Source organism: Typopeltis vanoorti, chromosome 9 (assembly GCF_054136105.1).
Source record: "Typopeltis vanoorti isolate ZY-2024b chromosome 9, IOZ_Tvanoo_1.0, whole genome shotgun sequence".
Classification (NCBI taxonomy): domain Eukaryota; kingdom Metazoa; phylum Arthropoda; class Arachnida; order Uropygi; family Thelyphonidae; genus Typopeltis; species Typopeltis vanoorti.
Window position 1 is genome coordinate 131729225 of NC_143557.1, and position 22211 is coordinate 131751435.

General features: G+C 36.3%; 1 protein-coding gene across 1 annotated transcript in view; it reads right to left on the reverse strand.

Annotated features, from left to right (window-relative positions):
* Positions 1-567: 567 nt before the first annotated feature.
* Positions 568-22211, reverse strand: part of LOC150103569 (uncharacterized) — a 32958-nt gene continuing 11314 nt past the window's right edge. The window contains exons 2-3 of the mRNA XM_090398286.1: positions 6633-6699; positions 568-1149 (exon numbers count right to left, since the gene is read on the reverse strand). Of these exons, the coding sequence (XP_090254412.1) occupies positions 848-1149; positions 6633-6699 (369 nt within the window). The 3' untranslated portion in view covers positions 568-847. The remainder of the gene's footprint in view (positions 1150-6632; positions 6700-22211) is intronic.

Consider the following 22211-nt stretch of genomic DNA (forward strand, 5'->3'; position numbering starts at 1 on the left):
CTGTTATTTATTCAAGATAATAGAATAATATATGTTTTTTTTTTCAAATATATACTGATCACTTAGCGTTTTAATATGGCATATATTTCAGTTCTTCCAGTGGAATCGTCAAAAAATAGGAACTCTTCTATATTTTCTAAATATAAATAAATTATTATCCTTATAAACACGTTTGTACAATAAGTACAGATAGCATTCATTGTAAACATGCATTTATGTATACCAAAATCAATATACTTAAATTTTATGTACAGAAATATTTTGTATAATATAATATTTTAATGATAATAATTAATATTAATTTTAAAAAAATAATAATGATGTTGATATTATTTTAATAATAATAATAATAATTGAATACTTAAAATTTAATATTAATATCAGACGCGAAGTATTTAATAATTAATCATATTTTAATATAATATTCACGTTTTGCAATGAATAATAACAGCTCATAATTATAGTTAGTTTTCAAAGTTGAGAATATTTAATTTTAAATAAATATTAAAGCAAATATTTAATGAGAAATATTATATCTCTTTCACATGCAAAGCACCTGAAAGTCTATACGCTTGCTGTTATTCCTTTATTTATAAATTCACTTCCTTTTTCTTTTGTAGGATACATTCAATACCAGATACTATAATAAGTTAAACAAATTAATTCCAGAGACATTCCTAATTCTCTCCATATTTTGTCATTCTTTGTTCCTGCTTTATGTTGTGAGTCTTGCAAGTTCTTCCACTGTACAACTGGTTCCAACTCTGAATAAATCAGCATGGTCCTGCATTTTCTTAAATTACAATTTCATCACTTCTTAACTAGGAGTTGAGGTGGTCCAGCACTTTTATTTCATTGGTATCGGAGGCTCCATGCGATCTGCCGGATGATAGAAACAAGGAGGTTGCAGACTTGGAGCTGGAACTGGCATTGTTGGCAACACTCCTAAGTACGCAATATTTGAGGGTGTTGGCTGTAGATTATTTGATGCGAGCAAAACGTATCCCATCGTTTTCGGATTCAATGTTCCTTTTACAACCTTGTAAAGATATACACATAATCCAGCCAGCAGAAAAAATCCAGAAATGCCAACAACTATCAGACATGCCATGAATACAAAGTCATCCAACTCCAATGTGTCCTTGAAATCTAACAAGTAAATAAAATTTAAAATGAAAATGCACCCAGTTGAATCACATTTAAACTCATTCTGGTTTAAACACACTTAAACCGGAATGAATAAATTAATATAATTTTAAAATAATTACAAATAATTACAAAATAAAATGTTTACAGTGACAATCGAGCTCTGAATAAATCAACATGGGCCTGCATTTTCTATAATTACAATTTCATCACTTCCTAGATACGAGTTGAGGTGGTCGGCACACTTTTATTTCATTGGTATCGGAGGCTCCATGCGATCTGCATGGAGCCTTTATCATTATTATCTCAAGGATATTTACTTATGCAATTTAAAATCTGTGCCGATCAGTGAATTTTAAACTAGAAATTATAGCAAGATGAAAATTGAACAATTAGCAATGACGCTATATTTTATATACACATATTTATACACAAATATATTTTTAAGTTTGTTTTGACTCCAATCAAGGATGCTGCAATGTATTCAAGACACGTACCTTGAAGTTCGAGATGTTTGTGCCCTACAAGATTTGTCATATGAGAAGGATGAGTGGAGAATGCTATCATCGACAAAAGTATAAATAGGGTTTGCAGTCAATGACAGCGGGTTGTTTATAAAAGTCAGAAAGATTTTCCTGAGAGACAGCAAAATCTAAACAGCGAATGCCATCCACCATTATATGTAAGGATCAATCTGAGAGAAACCTGGCAATCCAGTGGCAAAGAGAGAAAGTCAGCCTATATGATAGTAATTGTAATTAGCTGAGAATCTCTCCATGCCTAGCTCCTATCAAAAGCCTTGGAGATATCAAGTGCAATGACGCAAATTTTCCAAACCTTTCTATGGCATCAGCCTAGAGATGAGTGATATAGGCTAAGAGATCACGTGTGGATCCAGATTGGCAAAATCCATACTGATATTCACTAAGATGACAATTCTCCAATTTATTGAAGTTGACTGCTTAACCTTCTGTATCTTTGGATAAAACTGAAATGATCACTTGATTGAAGACGTATATCACTATTTTGGGGAATTGACTGTATATGGACTTGTTTCCATGATGCAAGGTGTATGCCAGTCGAGTACAGTATAGTGTATAATTGATAAAGAAATTGTATTAGTTCAGAAGCACATCCTTGAGCATAATAGGAGGGATTCCATCGGGACCAGCTGCTTTTTTGATATCCAGGTTTTTCACGATTCGTCTGATTTCTTTCTGGCACAAAGTCACAGGAGGTATGCAATGCATTGTTCTAGGCAAAGAAGAAAATAATTTGCATGAAAGAATGAAGCCAGGACATCAGACTTGTCTTTGGGCGGGATATAGTGCTACCATTCGGATGAGAAAGAGGTAGCATAAATAGATAAAAGTTGCACCCAAGAGCTTTAGAGAAGGCCAATGGTACTAACATGAGTTTTCTACATTTATCCCTGTTGAATCATATTTATTACATTTATCCCATAAGGGGCAATCATCTTGATTGTAAGGGAAGTGGCACTCCCATGGGCCCCTAGCTGGATCTGTCCTCTCCTTCTTCTACTTTGAGGAAGACCCACTTTAATCTTTCCTATAAGGCCTTGTGAGCCAACTCTTCTTACTTTATGACCCTTGTGCTATTAGAGTACTCAAGGGCCATGGGGTCTTTTCATTTCTGGCCTTACAACTATGTCCTCTCTATAAACCTTACTATATTTCTTCTATAATCTACCCTTTCCCTTTCAATATACCCTATTCCTCCTATGGGTTTAAATTCGGAAGAAGGCGAGTTCAGAAGCCTTAAGGTAGCAGCCCTACCACCGAACTATTCCATCGTCAGGCTAGTCCCCTGACATGGAGAACATAACCATACTTGTAAGCTGACAGAAAAAGATAATCGGATTGAATCTATGGGAAACGACCCTGGAATGGAAAAGGGAAAACGAAAATGGAAACGACAAAATATAATACACATAGCAAACTGGAATGTAAGAGGAATAGCATATAAAGAAATAGAATTAGACCAGTTATTAAATGAAAGAAATTTTAAAATAGCAGTAATCACTGAAACAAAAAAGAAATTAAAAGGAACTATGAGAACTGAAAATTTTAATGTGATATACAGTGGAGTCGACAAAGACCAAAGAGCACAAGCAGAAGTCATGATTTGGATACATAACTCCCTTTCAAAACAGTTAAAACATTATAAATTATGGAATGAAAGAATAATAGAAGCTAGAATAAAAATAGGTAGAGGCTATTTAACAATAATTGGTTTATATGCCCCAGAAGAAGGAAGAGAACAGGATAATATTGATTTTTATAATCAGCTACAAAACATATATAATAAAATAAATAAAAATGATTACATAATTTTAGCAGGAGACTTAAATGCAAGAATTGGAAACACGAAAATTAATAATAATATAGGAATACATGGAGAACACACTCTAAACAGAAATGGTAAAAAATTGATTGGCTTTGTAGTTTATAATAACCTAAAAATAATGAACTCCTTCTATAAACATAAAGACATACATAAATATACTTGGGCAGCAAGAGGATGGAAATCAATATTAGATTACTTCATATTAAATGAAAAGACATCAAAATTTTCACTAGATGTTAGAGTTCACAGAGGATATGAAATAAGCAGTGACCACTTCCTTGTTAAAATAAAATTAAGATTACCACCTAAATGGCTACAAGTAACAAGAACAGAGAGAAAAATTGAAACATTTGTTTATAAAACTAGACTATTGAATGACACAAATATACAATGGCTATATGAACAAAGAATTAACCAGTATCTAGATAAAATAAAACAAAATGAAGAAATAGAAATAAAATGGCTTAATATAAAAACGATACTAAATGCAGCAGCAAATGAAAGCTTAGGAAAGACCAAAAAATTCAATAAAAGAAAAAAACTGAAGATCTGGGATGATACAATCAAAGAAATAATCAAAAAGAAAAAAGAAGCCTATCACAAATGGTTAAGCAGTAAAAGATTAGAAGATGAAATAGAATATAAAAGAATAAGAGCCATAGCTAAAAGAGAAGTCAGAAAAAGACATAGAGAATCATGGAATAAATTTGTTTCTAATTTAGAACATGATTTATACAAAATAAGACCCAATGTATATAAGATTTTGAAACACCTAAATGCAGATACCAAAGAAAACATAAAATTAAACACTGAATTGAAATTAGAAGAATTTCTAAATTACTACACAGAACTGTGGACAGACAAATATTTTAAAAAAGACAACTGGCAAACAATTAACGAAAATGAAAAGGAAATAACTGAAGAAGAATTAGAAATCAGCCTGAAAGAAACAAGAAACGGAAAATCACCTGGGGAAGATAAGCTTGGTTCAGAACTATATAAATACGCAGGAACAAGATTCAAAGGAAGACTCTTATTATTTTTAAATAAAATTTACTCAACTGGTATCCCCCCAATAGAATGGAAAAAAGCAATTGTGATTCCTATCTTTAAGAAAGGTAATAGAGATTACCCTAAAAACTATAGAGGTATCAGTATACTAAATTCATGTTACAAAATATAGCAGAATCTTAAATAACAAACTAATGAAATATTCCGAAAACTTTATTCTAGAGGTACAAAATGGATTTAGAAAAGGACGATCATGTATAGACTCAGCCTTCTGCCTAAAATTAATAATAGAGAAAAGAAGAGAATATAATTTAGAAACACATATTGCATTTATTGACTTTGAAAAAGCATTTGACAAAGTTAAAGGAAACATATTATTTAACATATTAAAAGAAAGACAAATACCAAATAATATCCTAAAAGCTGTCACAAGTATATATGAAAATAATCAAATACAAATAAGATTAAATCATGAGCTATCATATACAAGAAAGATAAACCAAGGGGTCCGACAGGGATGTCCCCTTTCAGCAACTCTTTTTAATATCTACTTAAATGAAATAATAATAAAATGGAGTAAAAATTTACATCAAGGAATTAAACTTTCACCTACAGTTAACTTAAACACTTTCCTCTTTGCCGACGACCAAATAATAATTACAAATTCTGAAGATAACTTACAGAAAGCTATTTTAAATCTAAATGAGATATCCAAAGATTATGGTATGATAATGTCAACGGAAAAAATCAAAAACTATGGCCTTTAAAGGACAAGATCCAGCAAGAACTAAAATAGTATTAGATAACAAGATCTTAGAACAGGTGAATTCATTTAACTACCTAGGATGTACGATCACTTATGAAAATGAAAAAGATATAAACATAAAAATTGCAAAATATTTAAAAATAACAGGAGTAATTAACTCTATATTTAAACCAAACCTAGTTCAAAAACAAACCAGGCTAAAGTATACAATACATTAGCCCTACCGGTCTTAATGTATGGAAGCGAAATCTGGACAATAAAACAAAAAGACAAAGATTAACAACAGCAGAAATGAAGTTTATGAGAAAACCTGCAAAGTATACCCTATTTGATCACAAAAGAAACGAAGATATTATGAAAGAATTAAACCAAGAACCAGTAACAGAAAAAATTAAAAAATATAAACATAAATGGATGGAACACGTTCAAAGAATGAAAACAGAAAGATTACCAATACAAGCCTTAAAGTACAAGCCATTAGGAAAAAGAAAACCAGGATGTCCTCTTAAACGATTCAACGATGACTTCTAAGGCCGGAACAGGCCATACTAGGCCTAAATCCTTGATACGTATGATGATGAATGATCTCTGTTGAAGTTAGATAAGCGTTGCAGGAAGCTGTAGACTGCGAAGTAAGCTTTTGGTCTTAAGCAACTTGTGATAGGTTGTTCTCTTTGTTTTTCTTGAAATGTCCTGGTGCACTTCTTGGAAAACCATGGCATATAGCGTGGTAATTTTGAATCCAGTGAGAATGACGACTTTCATTCCATTACGGATTATTTCTGTAAGAAGGTCACAACACATATCTGGAGATATCTGAAGGATGAAAACAGCAGTCTAACCATGCAAAGGTAGAGTTAGTCATGTAAGTCCTCATACTTGGCATTGTTGTAATTCCAGTGTATACGAGGTTGCGGATGATTGAAAGAAAAGCATTCCACCAAAGATGAAACTTCAATGAGATTGGGATCCGAATTGTCAAGAGAAGCAGTCACCTGAACTGTAATTTATTTTTTAAGTTATTTCGATCTATTGGCTTTCAGGCCAATAAATCGAAATAACTTAAAAACGCAACGGCGAGGGTTATAATTCAGTAGAATTTATTGCAAATTAAGTAATAGAAGCGGTGATAAAGGAAATTGGTATCATAATAAACAAGTATCATAATAAACAAGGTGATTACTTTACCACAAATATTCATATCTCTCTAGAAAAGAAATGATGATCCCAATGTAATCAAACTAATAGGTTCTAAGAAACTGTTGCATGTATAAACAGAAATCAGTAAAGATAAGATATCTGGCAATTATGAAACGTATATTATATTATATATTATACTTACCATTGTTAGCAGTAGCAAGAGATGTAATCAGGAACAAAAGACAGAGGAGGAAGTATGTGGGATGCATCTGAACAAAATAAAGGTTTAAAAATAATAAAGTAATATTTAAGTAAAAAAAAATAAACGTTTCAATATATTTTTCTCATTGAATGTAGTACCGTCTAAACAAACACATAAAACCTTAAATCGATTTATTAAAATCTACTAATTATTTTTAATCTACTAATGCTACTCATCTACTACACAAATATTAAAAATAATAAAATAATAAAATATACTAAATAATAATATTACTACAGACCTACTACTAATGGACTAATTATTTTAGAGCCCACACTATTTGTACGATAAATATATTGTGTTATAGTTGAAGTCCACGAGATGGCGCACTTGTCAGCATCTCTTAACTAAGTGCCGTTTGTAATTAGTGATGGTCCTGGGCCGGCTCTTTCTGATTGGCTACCAGTGGAGAATGAACTATCCCCTCAGTCTCCAAAAACTAGAGTTAAAATCAGCCTCACATATTCCCTATAGGGAATAAAAGGAGTTAGAGGATTTGTTTTATTTATTTATAATTATTTTAATAACATCAGTATAAATGTGATGCACTTTCCAGTATCCTCTGTGTAGCTTAGAGCAGCGCTTCCCAAACTGTGGGCCGCGTCCCCCTTGGGGGCCGTAGGTTTTGTCGAGGGGGGGGCCATGAAATAATGAAAACAAATTTAAAATGTTTTAAGACTAAGTAGATTTTTTTATTTTAAAAGAAACGTATTTAACTTTAATATGTATTTCTTTTTTGTTATTTTTTATATTTTAATGCAAAAATTCACACATTGGTGTTGGTTCACAAACTTTGCTTCCTGCGTATTTTGGTGCTTAATGAATATTAGTAAATACTGCTTACTCATATGTTTCACTACAAAGCAGTGATTAATTGTATTTATTTCGAATGCTCTCCAGGGAAGCTCCAAATCTTCCTGTCCCTTTCATCACGCGTTCGTAATCAGGGACTGTTGATATTGACTTTATGTTGATATTGACTTTATATACATATCAAAACTCGTTTTATATTATCACTGTCATCCGAGCTACTTTTCTGTTACCAATAAAAGTTTCGCATATCCTTCACACATGAAAAAAAAAGCTTAAACAAGTTAATGTGGGGATATAGTAACTCGCTTGCAGTGGTAAACAACACGCCCTCCCTAAGAGCCACCATACTGCAGAGGCAATAAGAACAAGTACTTTTATTATGCCAGTGAATAAGGTATGAGGAGTCTGTGTAATATATTTCTCAATAAATAGTGCAATTAGAGATAACTGGGATAAAAACACACTAATTAATGAATCACACACACACACACACACACACACACACACACACACACACACACACACACACACACACACACACACATATATATATATATATATAATGAATGTTATGGCAGTTTCACATATGGAATTCGGTAGAAGAGAGTTAGCATTTCACCTCAATTGTCAGCTATGCTTTTATCATTCGGTTGCGCGATCTTTTGTTAATACCGCACCAATCATATGCACGTTTTAATAACCTGCCTTTGCTGTCTGTTTCGGGTAATATTCACTAATTTCATGTTATCAGTCTGTGGTGTGCCAGTATCGGTAAGTGGTGATATTATTTGATCTATTCCACGTTAAAAACATTTAACCCTGAGATGGATAAGTGGCTGATAAAAAAAAAAAAAAAAAAATTCCCGGGAACAATCAGAAGCAGAAACAGACTCAAAAAAAGTATTTCATATTTTACCAGAAGAGCCCGCATCGTCTTCAGAACCAAACGGTAAGAGGCAAAGAATGTAATATATGCATTTGATTTTTGCAATAAATATTATAATAAAATATCTCTCTATTACGATTTTTTTTTGCGGGGGGGCAGTGAAATATTTTAATTTTTGCAAAGGGGGCGCTGACATCCAGAATTTGGGAAGCACTGGCTTAGAGGATACAAGAAGCCAACTAACAACCCAAATATGCTCCACCAAAAGAAATTACGTCCAGACATTTTCTGCCGACAGCGACAATACGAAACAAACATGGTCGACACTCAACAAATTGCTTACTAGAAAACGTAAACCATTCCCGTAAGACGTCATCGTCAACAATTTTGGCCGAGACAAGGAACCACCTGGCAGAATCCTTCAATCAAAACTATGTAAACAACATTACTCAAGAGAGAGTCAATATTTAAAGAGACTTTAAATATTGACTCTTTAATTTAATTAATTAAATCTCTTTAAATATTTAATATAAATATTTAAAGAGACGGAGTAAAGACGATAAGCACTACGAACATTTTATTGGCGCAAACTGCATATAAAGAACAGTGGAACTGCGCGACGGACAATTACGCTAATAACTGGCATTTCACTATGACGTGCATATGCTTGCGCGTAGCAATATGACACTGTGGTAAACACAGTGCTGCTAGCGTCCTTTGCCCTCCTAAGTGCTACACGATGGATTTTTATTATTTTTTTTTACAAAATAAGAGAATTATATAGGATTGCTGATGATAAAATTAAATATTACACGCAAATATAAATAAATTAATAAATATATTTATATGTCGAGAAAAATTGGGGGCGCTGCAGTTCCGCAGTCACCGAGACACCCCTAATACTGGATAAGGGTATTATCCTCAACAAATTAAAAGCAGCACTTATCACACCTCTTTATAAGCGGGGTGAAAATGACTACACACTCATTGATAATTTACTTGTAGTCTCAAAAATTCTAGAAAATGTAATACGCTCTATGCTATAAAATTACTTTTAAAAATACAATATGATCTAAAATAACTATGGATTAAAAAAAAAGAGGACCACTACATTACTAGACGACATTACTGACGTCATATGCAAAGCTCTGAATAAAAACAAATTCGCCATACTTATACTATTTACAAATTAAAGATACCAAGGAATTATATACTTGGTTTAATCTTTTTTCCAAGTGTAAGCAAACAAAGCTTGCGCCTGAACTATTTTCAGGACTGGGGCAACTCGTATATAGAAGCTAATGACTTCACATCACTTGCTTTAGTATCCCATAATGCAAACCACATATTCTTATATATAAGGCAGGGGCGAAAATTCCAGGTGTGGTAGGAGACAATAGCACCTACAGGCTGTGATTGGTTAGTATGTCAACCAATCCAATTGAACGTTGTTATTAGTCATGGGTTGCAGTTTTTGTTTTCTGAGTTTCATCTGTTTTACGTGAGTGAAGTGTGAACTGACATGGTAGGTAAGTTTTTATATATAATTTTCGATAAATCCATAACTTTTTTGCTCATATGTAAAATGAGCAGCAGTATTGTAGTCGAAGGAGTTAAGCCTCGTCCACCTCTTCCAAATTTTACACTTTTGAGTAATTCAAACCTTTGAGTAATTGAAATATACCAACCAAAAATAGCATCCTCCATAATTGTTTTCTAATATAGAGTATCTTTAAACATACACATTGTTCCCCCACTCTGCGCAGATTTGGTTACAATTATTTGATAAATTAAAGTATTCAAAGTTATCTTACAATTAATTGCATAAGACCAATTAAGATGAACACTGATGTGCTATACACTCTTAGAACTTTCATGCATCGATAAAAATGCAAATCGTACGGTCAAACTGACATGAATTTTGTAGCGCCAGTTGAATAAGCCATGACAGCACACCCAACCGAAATGGGCATGTGACGCCACTGGTATAATGCTATGCATTATGGGAAGGATCAATACCCAAACCGGTTTTTCTGTTTATGTGTGTGTGGATGGGGGGGTTACCTCTCCAAAAAACTCGTGAGATCCCTCAGATCACCCAACAATGATCATTTAACTCAGTGGTGGCTCTGCTCAGTGACTGGCTCCCCAACCACAAAGAAGAACCGCTCATATTCCAGGGAAAATCATCAGCCAAGGGAGCCCTAATACAAGCCACCCCAACAAATCCAACTAGATACTCAAACGTTCGTCGAAGCAAAACTCTGCTCCCCCAAATGAAGCTACCAACTGGTTTCGACCTTTATTGAGGAGAAAAAGTAAAGGATTGCTCATCATAGGCCTAGAGTAGTTGGCATGGGATGCAAGAGAGCCTGACAGTATTAGGAGAAAAAAGACAGTAGATAGCATGAGAGAGAGAGAGAGAGAAAAGGCCTCAGCTCTTTTATATCATCATATATCCAAAGGCTATCAGTTTTCCGTTTACACCAATCTCTTATAAATGAACAACAAAAGACCAATTGAAACGAAAGCGCAAAGATGACTGATACCCAGGTGGTTAGCCCCATCTGGGTTAACTGCCTTGAGTTAGCTTTTTCTGCCTGGGATTGCTTTCCAGTCATCCCCACAATTGACTATAAGACTATATTGAATTAAGAGGATGGAACTAGTTAAAAAACCTCTCATACCAAAAATAGACAGAATTTTATCTCCCCCTGGTGAACATTGCATAATGTGGGTGGTCTACACCATCTAGTGATAAATTAGATATCTCCTAGACTGTTTCTTTCTAAATGCAAAAAACGATTGACTGAACAATAAAATTTCCACAATACAATATTATAAAGCACTTGGGTGTCATATTGCTGGTTTTCAAATCCATGTTTCTTTCTACCTTCCATAAATGGTATTTTAATTCATTAATTATAGAAATCAAAATTCTCTTCCCATTGCTGACAGGTGGTTGGTATTGTAAAAATAAACTGTAAATAGTGGAATGCCCAACACATTACATAATCTGTTCCAAATACGCAGGGCAAGAGGACAGCTGTAGAATGCATGTTCTACTTTCCAATTCAGATGTCACAGATTGGATCTCCGATGTTAAAGTACCTCCATTTAATAACTTTAACTGGAAGGCGGCCACAGGCAATTCTCCAAGCAAGATCCTTCCTGTTAGGATACCCTTGGAACTTAATCAAGTTATGAAACAAAATATTGTTGTCAGTACCCAACTGTGGAACTTCGCGGCGAAAGAGATCAAAGATTTCTTTATACCAAATTTTACTTTTTGTAATGGAAAGAATGTCAATTCCGGAGTGTTTTAGCAGTCTTAGAGTTAAGCACAGAGTGTTGTAGTATTCAGGATCAATCTCAGCTTTTGGACCTTTATAAACATTAACTCCAAACAGGGTAAGATGAATACCCAAGTAGTACTGGAGAAGGTCTGCATGTGTGCGATTAGTTTAAAGTATTGCTTAAATAGCAGAATTTTAAGACAGGAAGTCCAAATCCTCCATGCTTCGTTGATAGTTGAAGAAATTCCTTTTTAACTTCTTGGTATCGGCTAGACCAAAAAAAAGTGCACAGGTTTACTATATAATTGCTTTTCTTCAGCTTCTGTGATGTCTCTAATATCTATTATGTACAACCAAGCAGGAAAGATTATGGTTTTGAGTACTATGCTTCAAAAAAGAAAAGAGAGTGGTCCTATTTTCTAGTCTTCTAACAGTTCCAAGTTCTTGTATATAAGTTCTTGGACTGGTAATGTTGGGTAAGCGGAGAAGGGAATTCCAAGTGTAACGAGGGGTCCTCTCTTTGGGTTTAGTCCAAAAGGAATGCCTCCAAGATCCCAGTTTCCATAAACTTTTAATTTTGTCTTGTCTGCATTAATAATTAATCCACTGCTTTTGCTGATTTTTTTATAAAATACCAAAAATATATAAATGGAATCATTATCCTTCAAAGTTCCAACTACATCATCGGCATATGCTAATACCTTATTTTCCTTTATACACTGCTCAAAACAATTAGTAGATATTTTAGTTTCTTTCGGATAATTATAAATTTCTGCAAATAATTATAACTATTGAGTACTTTAGACATGAATAAATATTTCTTATTTATGGACAGGGTGTAATTGATGAGATATTGTTTAAATAATCGATATTTATTACAAATTTAACAAATTATACATTTTAGCGTGAAATAATTTTAACAAGAATAGCCAAAAACGCTTTTGTTAATTTTTAATAGGGCGCAACCATCTCCATTAACAGCCAAAACAGCGGTACATCTTGATTGCATGGACCAGATAAGATGATCAAACAGTTCTTGCAGGATATTTCCCCACTCTTCTGCAAGAGCAATTTTGAGCTTTGAAGCGATCGTGGTGGCACCGGTCGAGCAGAAATGCGCCTTCCTAAAGCTTCCCAGGCATGTTCGATTGGATTACAATCGGTGAACAGGCAGGGGGCAGTCCATTCGTTCAATACCTGCTTCCTCAAACCACTCTTGTACCAAATTTGCACAGTGTGGACGAGCATTGTGATCCATAAAAATGAATTTTTGGCCAATTGCAGCAGCATATGGACGAACTATAGGTTCCAAAATCTCACCGTGATACCTTTGGACTGTTAAGGAACCGTTTCTGATCCAAGAGAGATCAATATGGCCACCTATACTTATTCCAGTCCATACCATCAAACTCCTACCTTGATGTTGGGGTCTTTCACGAACAACCTGTGGATTACTTCTTGTTCTACTTTCATGCCATATCAAGATACGTCGGTTATCTGGTTGCAGACTGAATCTGGCCTCGTCACTAAAACGTACGCGAGCCCAATCTTCATTTGTCCAATTGCAGTGTTCCTGTGCCCAAATTGTTCGTGCTCTTTTGTGATTGGCAGTAACTGGAATGCATTGGTCTTCGAGCATATAAATCTATGGCATGAAGACGATTTCATGCTGTCTGTATCGATACCAGCCTCTCTGTTGCAGCGGAAAATTCGCTTCGAATTTGTGTTGTGTTAAATGCTCGATTACTTCTGTTAAGTGATGACAAATTCTGATCGTCTCTTGGACATGCTGATGATGTGCGACCTTGACCTTGTCTTTGGAAAACATTTCCCGTCTCCAGAAAGCGATTCCAAAGTCGCGAAATTACGCTTTGAGATACACGACATGCTTGAGCGACAACTTGCTGCGTTTGTCCCGCTTCTAATAGACCAATGGCTCTCCAAACCATGGTTTACGCGATATCATGTTGTTCAGCCATATTTAACAAAATAATGAGTGGCAGGTGACACAAGTTTACAACTGAAGTGATAATTATGCACTGTGGAAGTGAGCGATGCTTTTGTACCCCCAGATGCTAATACACTGTGGATTATTCCACGTTTCGACAAGTCTTAACATGATTTTCTACACAGTTGCATGTTCTGCACTGTTGTAGATTAAGAATATTTTAAAATAAATTTTTTATGACTTTAGAATTTACAAGAGAACCAAAATATCCTCTAATTATTTTTGAGCAGTGTAGTTGAAGGAACTTTTATTCCTCGCACAGCATGTGTATTGTTGACTTCTTGTAAGAAAGGTTCAAGAACCAATGAAAGAGCAGTGTGCTGAGAGGGCAACCTTGCTTGACTCCTTTTTTTAATTTTTACTGGATCTGACAGGAACCCATTAACTAGGAGGCGAGTGGTTGAATTGGCATAGGCTCCTTTGATAACAGATAGCAGTTTTTCAGCTTCACCAATTTGCTGGAGGATGTGGAATAGAAAGGGATGCCGGACATTATTGAATGCTTGAGTAAGGTCTACTGAGAGCACTGCCATCGACTGCTTTTTCGTGTTAACTAAGCGGATTAGATCACGTAGCAGAAATAAATTATATTCTACTGCTGGACTTGGTATTCCATACATCTGTGTGCTTTTAATTATATATTTCATTCCCACTTTGAGCCTGTTATTGATAATGCGGAAAAATATCTCGCAGTCAGGTATTAGATAGAGAAATAAATCTCCTGCTGCTGATTAAGGTGTGATCTCCATTAGGTTTACGAATGTGGACAGTATGGCTTGCTACAAATTCACTTGTTATGTGTCCTGATGAGAGAAAGGAATTAAATAGTGTAACTAGAATGGGAAGAGTAAAATCCCAGGCCTCACGATAAAGTTCTATCCCTAGACCATCAGGCCCTGGGGATTTTCGTCTGGCATTCTTTATAGGCTGTGGTAGCTTCAGATGCTGTAATGGGGCTGTCAAGCCCATCTTGGATATGAACAGGAAATCCATTAATGTTCCAAGAGTTATAATTTCCAACAGCACTATTGTCTTCAAACAGATTTTTGTAGTGTTTTTGAAAGGAGTCAAGGATGTCTTTAGTGGTGGGCATGCCTTCTCCATCAACACAGATTTGAGTTATAGTCCTTTGTTTGCGAAATATTGTAAATTGTCTATTGACGAATGCAGCTGAAAGGCTGTCTGCTAAGCGCTGTTGTATTCTTATCTTAAAATTTCTTTCTTCTACTTGTTTCTGCCTTTCCAGTTCTATCTCTATGTTAATGTTTCTAATGATGATATTACATTCTATACCATTGCGTTGGTTTGTTACAAACAGCTTCTCTCTTTATACAGGCCTTTCAACTTTTCCTTTTGAGGAAAGCCTGTTCCTTTCCGCATTCCATCATATTCTTCTGTTTTACTGCTTGTTTGAATTTGAATTTTAACCACATATCCCAATTCCAGATAACATTATTGGTACAATTCAAAACAAATGGTCTGGAATTAATGGAAGCCAGACACAGAGATGATACTACTAACGACCAATACCACCAATAACATTACTGACAGGATAGGTGAAGCACTAGTGCTTTTCATATTCCCCTTTATCTGTAATGAGAATTGTTTGGGAGTGGGAGATTTGTGAGCAATTAAACTCGCCCTCTGAGGGCAGTTGTGTTAGCTATGATCGGTTGAGAGAAGAATAGCCTTCGGTCTTTTGTGTTTGTAGTAATCAGTCTCGTTGTAATTGACAGCTTGTGCGATTAGTGGGTTTGAATGTGAACTTGACTTCACGAAGAATTTTTCTGCAAGATCACGAAGAAGGAGGAGATGTACGGAGCCTGAAATTCACAGATTCACCGGTTTCTCGGTGAAACTGTGAATTTCTGACGAACCACGGTGCATCCAGGATCATCCTAAGGCATTTGTTTTGGATTCTCTGTAATTTTGAAATGTTTGATCTTGAAGTGTGACTCCATGCTGGTGAGGCGTAGGTAATGACTGGACCTATTACCATCCGGTAAAGAAGCAATTTATTATGTGGGTTCAATTTGCTCTTGCAGTTGATCAATGGGTAGAGCTGAGCTACCCCAAGATATTTGGTCTCTGAATGATCTTTTGACCAGAGAGCAGGATGTCTTCTTTGTTGGAGATTTTTCTTCTTGAAAATATTATGGCTGAGATTTTGAGAGGGTTCACTTGAATCCTCCAGTTGGTGAACCAGTTTTCTAGCTCACTGATACTTCCTTGGAGTCTGGTGATTGCTAGGCCAGGACAGAGTGATCTAGCTAGAATAGCGGTGTCGTCGGCATAAAGGGCCGTAGTAGTTGTTCTTGGATTGAGAGGAATATCTGCCATCTAAGTTGTGAAAAGTATTGGGGCCAGAAGAGAACTTTGAGGTACTCCCGCCAGAATTTTGCGCCTTGAAGAAACAATTCCGTTCAGTTTTACTTGCATGTATCTTTCATTGATATATGAATATATGAGTTTCACTAGTTTAATTGGGATACTGTTTTCAATTAGTTTGAAGATAAGGCCTTGATGCTAGACCTTATCAAAGGCATTGGCAACATCCAAAACCACAGCAGCAGTGTGAAGATGCCAGTTAAAACCATGATCGATATGTTCTGTTAGTCGGTGAATTTGTTGCACCGTGTTGTGAACTTTGCGAAACCCAAATTGCACATTTGGGATTATTTTCTGTTGGTCCATTGCTGATTGTAGTCTTGATAGGATGACCTTTTCTGTTACTTTGCCAAGACAGGAAAGAAGACTGATGGGCCTGTAGCTTTGGGGAAGTTGTGGGTTATTGCCAGGCTTTTTCAGAGGTATAATGTCCGCGATTTTCCAATCTGTGGGAAAGTAATGGAATCTTAAAATGGAACTGGTAATATTAACTAGATGAATTATGGCTTTCCGTGGGAGTAGCTTTATTATTCTATTGGTAATGCCGTCAGGGCCGGAAGCCTTTTTATTCTTCAGATGGGAAATGATATTTATTATTTCTGTTGGTGATGTGGGGGTGATGGTTTCTGAATCATCTTTAGGCTGGTGCATTTCTAACTTTACGATGAACTTTGTGAATAAGATTGACATTTAAATTTGCGTAAGATGGGCTGCATTGATTTTCCAGATTGTCAATTAGGGCTTCTACTTTTTTATCATCTGTGTGTACAATTCCAAGATTGGTCTTTAAAGGAGGAAGTGGTTGTCTTTTGTTACGAAGAGATTTTACAAACTTCCACATGGAGTTATCTTCTGGGTTGATTTGTTTGAGTTTGGTTTCCCATTTGGAGTTCCTGTGGATCTGGAGGGCTTCTCGAACCTGTCTGTTCAAAGTGTTTAAGGTTGCTTTGTCCTGCGGGGCTCTAGTATTGTGATATCGCTTTCTGGCCTTATTTTTGGCCCTGATCAGGTCCATTATCTCTTCTGGGATCCAGTTAGGAGCGTGGAAGACAGTGGTTTGAGTGACTGATGCTATTGCTGAGTTGATTTGCCTAGTTAAATTGTTTACAGCTTGATCTATTTCTTCTTTTTTACGAATGACAAGGGGGCGGACCGATGTGGACTGGGAGAACTTTAGAGAGCTTGTCCGATGGTATGAAAGAATGATGGGGAGAGAGCTGATCTTGAAGTCCTAACCTGAGTAGGATGGGATTATGATCTGAGTTAAGCTCTTCTACTGTCTCCAGCTGGTATTGATATTTGATGTTTCTGAGGATAACTATGTCTAATACATCAGAACTTCCTGATGGGCTGTAGTGTGTGGGTTCAGTGGGTCCAGCTACTATTGATGAGTTGAGTAACGTATAGTTGAATAAGGTATGGCCTTTGGAGTTGATTGATGAACTGAACCAGGCCGTGTGTTTGGAGTTTAGGTCTCCTGATATAATTATGGAATCCGTGGAGCCGAGGATGGAGTCTAAGTCTGCTGTCAATAGTGGAATACTGGGAGTGTTGTACGCTGCGTAGATTTTGAGTTTCCCTGCGTTATTAGTGTGCACCTCCACACCCATCACCTCAAGGTTTAGAGTTTGGGGGTTAGTCAGTGCGTTGTGGCTTAAATAACTTTGATAAAAATAGCTGTGCCACCTCCACTAGAGTTGAGTCTGTCTGTCCTGTATAAAATATAGCCTCTTAGGTTTGGATTGTTTGATGGTCTGCGGTGGGATTCACTGATCAAGATTATGTCTGGATTGTATCTTTTTGCAAATTCTTGCAGCTCGAGAATTTTATTTGTTAAGCCATTGGCATTCCATGCTGTTATCATGAGAGAATTTGGTTTAAATTTTTTAAACATTATAGAGAGCTGTTAATATGGATTGGGTTTCTAGGTAGAATCTTTTTCTGGAGGATGGTGAGGTGCTTGCTTTGCTGAATTCATGCAGCAGTGTTGCAAGTGACGAGGTTAAAGCTGATGTGAGATTAGAGCTTGTTCGCTCTTGTGATGAAAACGTCTGGGTTCTTACCGCTTCCGCATATGATTTGGACATGGATGAGGGTCGAGTGCCTTCCTGTGTTGTCGAATGTGAGGTATTATGATCTGGAGGGCGAACTGCTTGGTTGTGTGTTGTGTCATTGCTTGTAGGAACGTAGTTAGTTCTTGTTGATCCACGGTTTTTTGTATGGAAAAGGCAACCCTTGTAATTAGAGGGATGTGGTCCTCTACAGTTGGCACAACAAGCAGGTGTGGATCTGAGTTTGGTGCAGGAGTTAGTTTGGTGACCCTCACCGCATTTTAGGCATCTATATGCAGCTCTGCACAGTTTTTGGGCATGCCCGAACCTCTGGCATCTGTGGCACTGCCCTGCCGATGCTTTCTTCCTCAGAGGTTCGGTTGTAATTTTAAACTAACAAATGTCCGTAACTTCATAGATGCTTTTTTGTGTGTTGGAGATTTCGGCCAACACCAGTGGCCTTGGTGTTTTATCTGACCTCAACATTCTACTCACTTTGGTTGGAGTCAATCCTTGATTGATGAGGTCAGCTGTAATCTCATCAGTTGGGATACCCTCAGCCACTTCTCTTAGAACAACTTTTAAGTTCTTCTCACTAGCTAGCGCAAATGTGTGGAAGGGCAATTTAGAGTTGTCAAGCATTTTCGTCATCAAGCGATAATCAGTGACAGTGGTAGGGTGGATCTTTACACCCTCTTCAATATTTCTTGCCCAGGAAAAATTGATATTTTGTTCTCCTAGGGATCTTGAGACTGAGGTCCATTTGTCTTTATCTCGAAGGATGACTGGAGGGACCTTTTCTTTTCTATCTTGGGTGGTCTGATTTTGTTGAGTTGTTACATCAACTTCCAATCCACCTTCCGATGTTCATCGTCTTTTATTAGAATGTTCTTCATGAGAATAATCGAACTGTCGGAGAGTCTTTGAAGGTGGAACAGGTGTAATGTCCTCTTCAATGTCCAAATCATCATCTTCAGTTATTTCAGTGAAGAGATTCAAGCAACCAGGATAATTTGTTTCAAATTTTTTAGGAGGAATTTGAGAATGTCTAGTGACATATCTTTGTTTAACTGTTGAATGGCGTCTTTGATATCGTTTACATTCTCCATTCTTGAATAGGTATAAAATATTTACAATGGCGAAGAGAACAGGCTAGGGCCAGAAAATTGTATCAAAAGTCAAAGTCTTGCCTCGTATTCCGCAAACAAAGCAGATTCAAAATATCTAAAACTCACTAATCACCACTTAAATCAAAAAAACATTCTTCGCAAGAACAACCATCATGCGAGACTACAATGCGAGCCGCCATTTTTTTTTTCGATATTACTAACGCTGAAGTAATGCCGAAGTCATATGATAATGGTGTTGAGGCTAGCTGGTGAAAGGGCATACTCTCGGAGAGCTCCTGAAAGATTTGTGATTTTTGTTCATTTTTTAATATTTTGTTAGATGTAATTGAGTAATTTTAGTATATTATTGTAGTTTTATTAGTGTAGTTAGTGTACTAAAGTGTTTATAACATAATCTATGTCGGGAAGTCGCCGCTAGAGGGATTCGTAATGTGTAGTGTTCGTGAAAGCTCCAGATAAGATAAGCGTTATTTTCAGTTATCTTTGAAAAATTTACTTTAATATTGCATAGTTTTGTTTGCCTTGCGTATCTTAGTGCGTCTGTTTGTGTTTTTGGTATTTATAATTTATAATTTGATACGTTACGTTACTAGTAATGGCTCCAGTACGAAGGAAAATGGCGGCCAGTAATGATGGTTCGCCATCTTCTTTCAAGAACAGTAATGTAAAGGAGATGATTCAGTGTACTGTCTGCGAAATGTACGCTTTGCGGATTGCGGTCAGAGTGTGGTTAGATGATAATAAAGGAGTGAATGTGTGTAGAAAATGTAGGGAGAATGAGGAATTGAAGCGTATTTCGGATCGTGAGTGTGATATTTTTGCCAAACTTCAGAATGAAGAAATAACGGATATGACAAGAAACGGCGAGGGTTGTACCAGAGAATTGTGAGAGTGTGAATGATAGTATTAATGGTTTTACAGAGAATAAAAAAGATGAGATAGATGCAATGATGAGATCGCGTTGTTGAATGGTGCGATACAAAGGGCAAAACAGCAGCTAGAGCGTATGAGCAAAAGTCGAATGAATGAACCAACCATATTAAAAAGTATGACAGGAAAATTAACATGAACATGAACATGAACAAAATGAAGGATAGAGTGCATGGAGACTCGTTAGTACGAGGTGTGTTAGTAGAGGATTTGGCAAAATCGTACCAACCTGGTGCGACCATAAAGGATGTAACTGAGTCTATTAGAGAGCAAAAGGAAAGGGTGAAAGAAATGATTGTTGTGGCAGGTACGAATGATTTGAAAGGAGATAAAATGGAAATTATAGAAGACCTGAATGAATTGTTTGAGGTAGCAAAAGAAAAGAGTGAGAGAGTTAGAATGATTAGTCTTTTGCCACGGTATGACAGTGAAATGTTTAAAAGGAGGGCCATAATTGCGAATGACTTTATGCGTGGATTATGTATGACGAGTGGTGTGGAATTTGTGGATGTGTGGAGTGATTTCGATGGGGGAAAGGATCTATATAAGATGGATGGCTTAAAATTGAATGGTTATGGTGTAAGGAGACTTGAGAAAGTGTTGCTGAATGTAATGGATGTTTCAGGGAAACTAGATTTATTAAGGGGGGGTAGATATACAGTCCTAAGAGAGGCAGTTGAATGTATGAATGAATATAATATGCCCGAGCGAATAAGGACAACAAATCAGAGTGGGATAGTTAATATAAGGCATCAAGGTAGGGTTGGGGCTAATGGTGGTCTTAAATTCATGTACACTAATGCTAGGAGTATTAGGAACAAGATGGAAGAGTTTATGACCATGGTTGGCACTTCCAGACCACAGGTTATTGGTATTAGTGAATCATGGCTGACTGTAGATGATATAGCTAGTGGGATTGAATGTGATGGGTATAGCGTGTTCAGGAATGACATGGAGAATAAAATGGGGGAGGAGTATTGTTGATGATAGCTGATGAGCTACAGCCAAGGAGAATAGAAGTTGAATTGCAGGATAGAGAAAAGAGCACATTTGAGGCCATTTGGGATTGTGGGATTGTGGCTAGCAGAACTAAATATACAATCGGGTGCTGCTATAGACCAGGTGATGGAAAAGATGGTGGTGACAGTATGCACAAGCAAATAGAAGAAATGAGTGGAAGGAGGGTAATTATTATGGGAGATTTCAACTATGATCGCATTGATTGGAGTGAGGAGAGGACACACGGGAGGAAGAAATTGGATTTTATGCGGTTATTAAGGGATAACTATCTGCGACAGCATGTAATGGAAAATACTAGGGGTCAGAGAGTGCTTGACCTAGTAATTACATCTGAGGATTTGGCTGTAACAAATATAACCACATTGCCACCAATTGGTGAGAGTGATCATAGGGTCTTGACTTGGGAGGTGGCTAAAGGTGTGGAATTTTCAATTAAGACAGGGTACATGTGAAATTATCGGGCTGGTAATTATGACAAGCTTAGGAGTTTGATTGGTTCAGTGCCATGGCATGTACAACTGCAAGGACTAGAAGTTGATAGTGCATGGGGGCAGTTAAGAAGTGTTTGCATGAAGCAATGGCTGACTGTATACCTAGAGTCCGAATAATAAATCAAGTAGGGGTTAAATGGATGAATAACACCATTAAGCTTGAGCTGCAAAAAAAGAAACAACTATGGAGGGAATTTAAAGAGAAAGGTGACCGGCAGGCACATGAACGGTATAAAGCGCATGCCAGAAGGGTAATGAGTGTGGTAAGAAAAGCAAAAAAGGATTACGAAAGAACATTGGCCATGCAGGCTAAAGAGAATCCTAAACAGTTTTTTAGATATGTAGCAAGTAAAAGGGAAAATGTACATGGCAGAATGATTTTAAAGAATGCCGATGGTAGAGAGGTAACTGAATCAGTTGATATAATTGAGTTACTGAGTGAGCACTTTGCAAGTATATATCATCCAGGTGGTGACATTGCAGAAACGAATAAACAAGTAGATTAT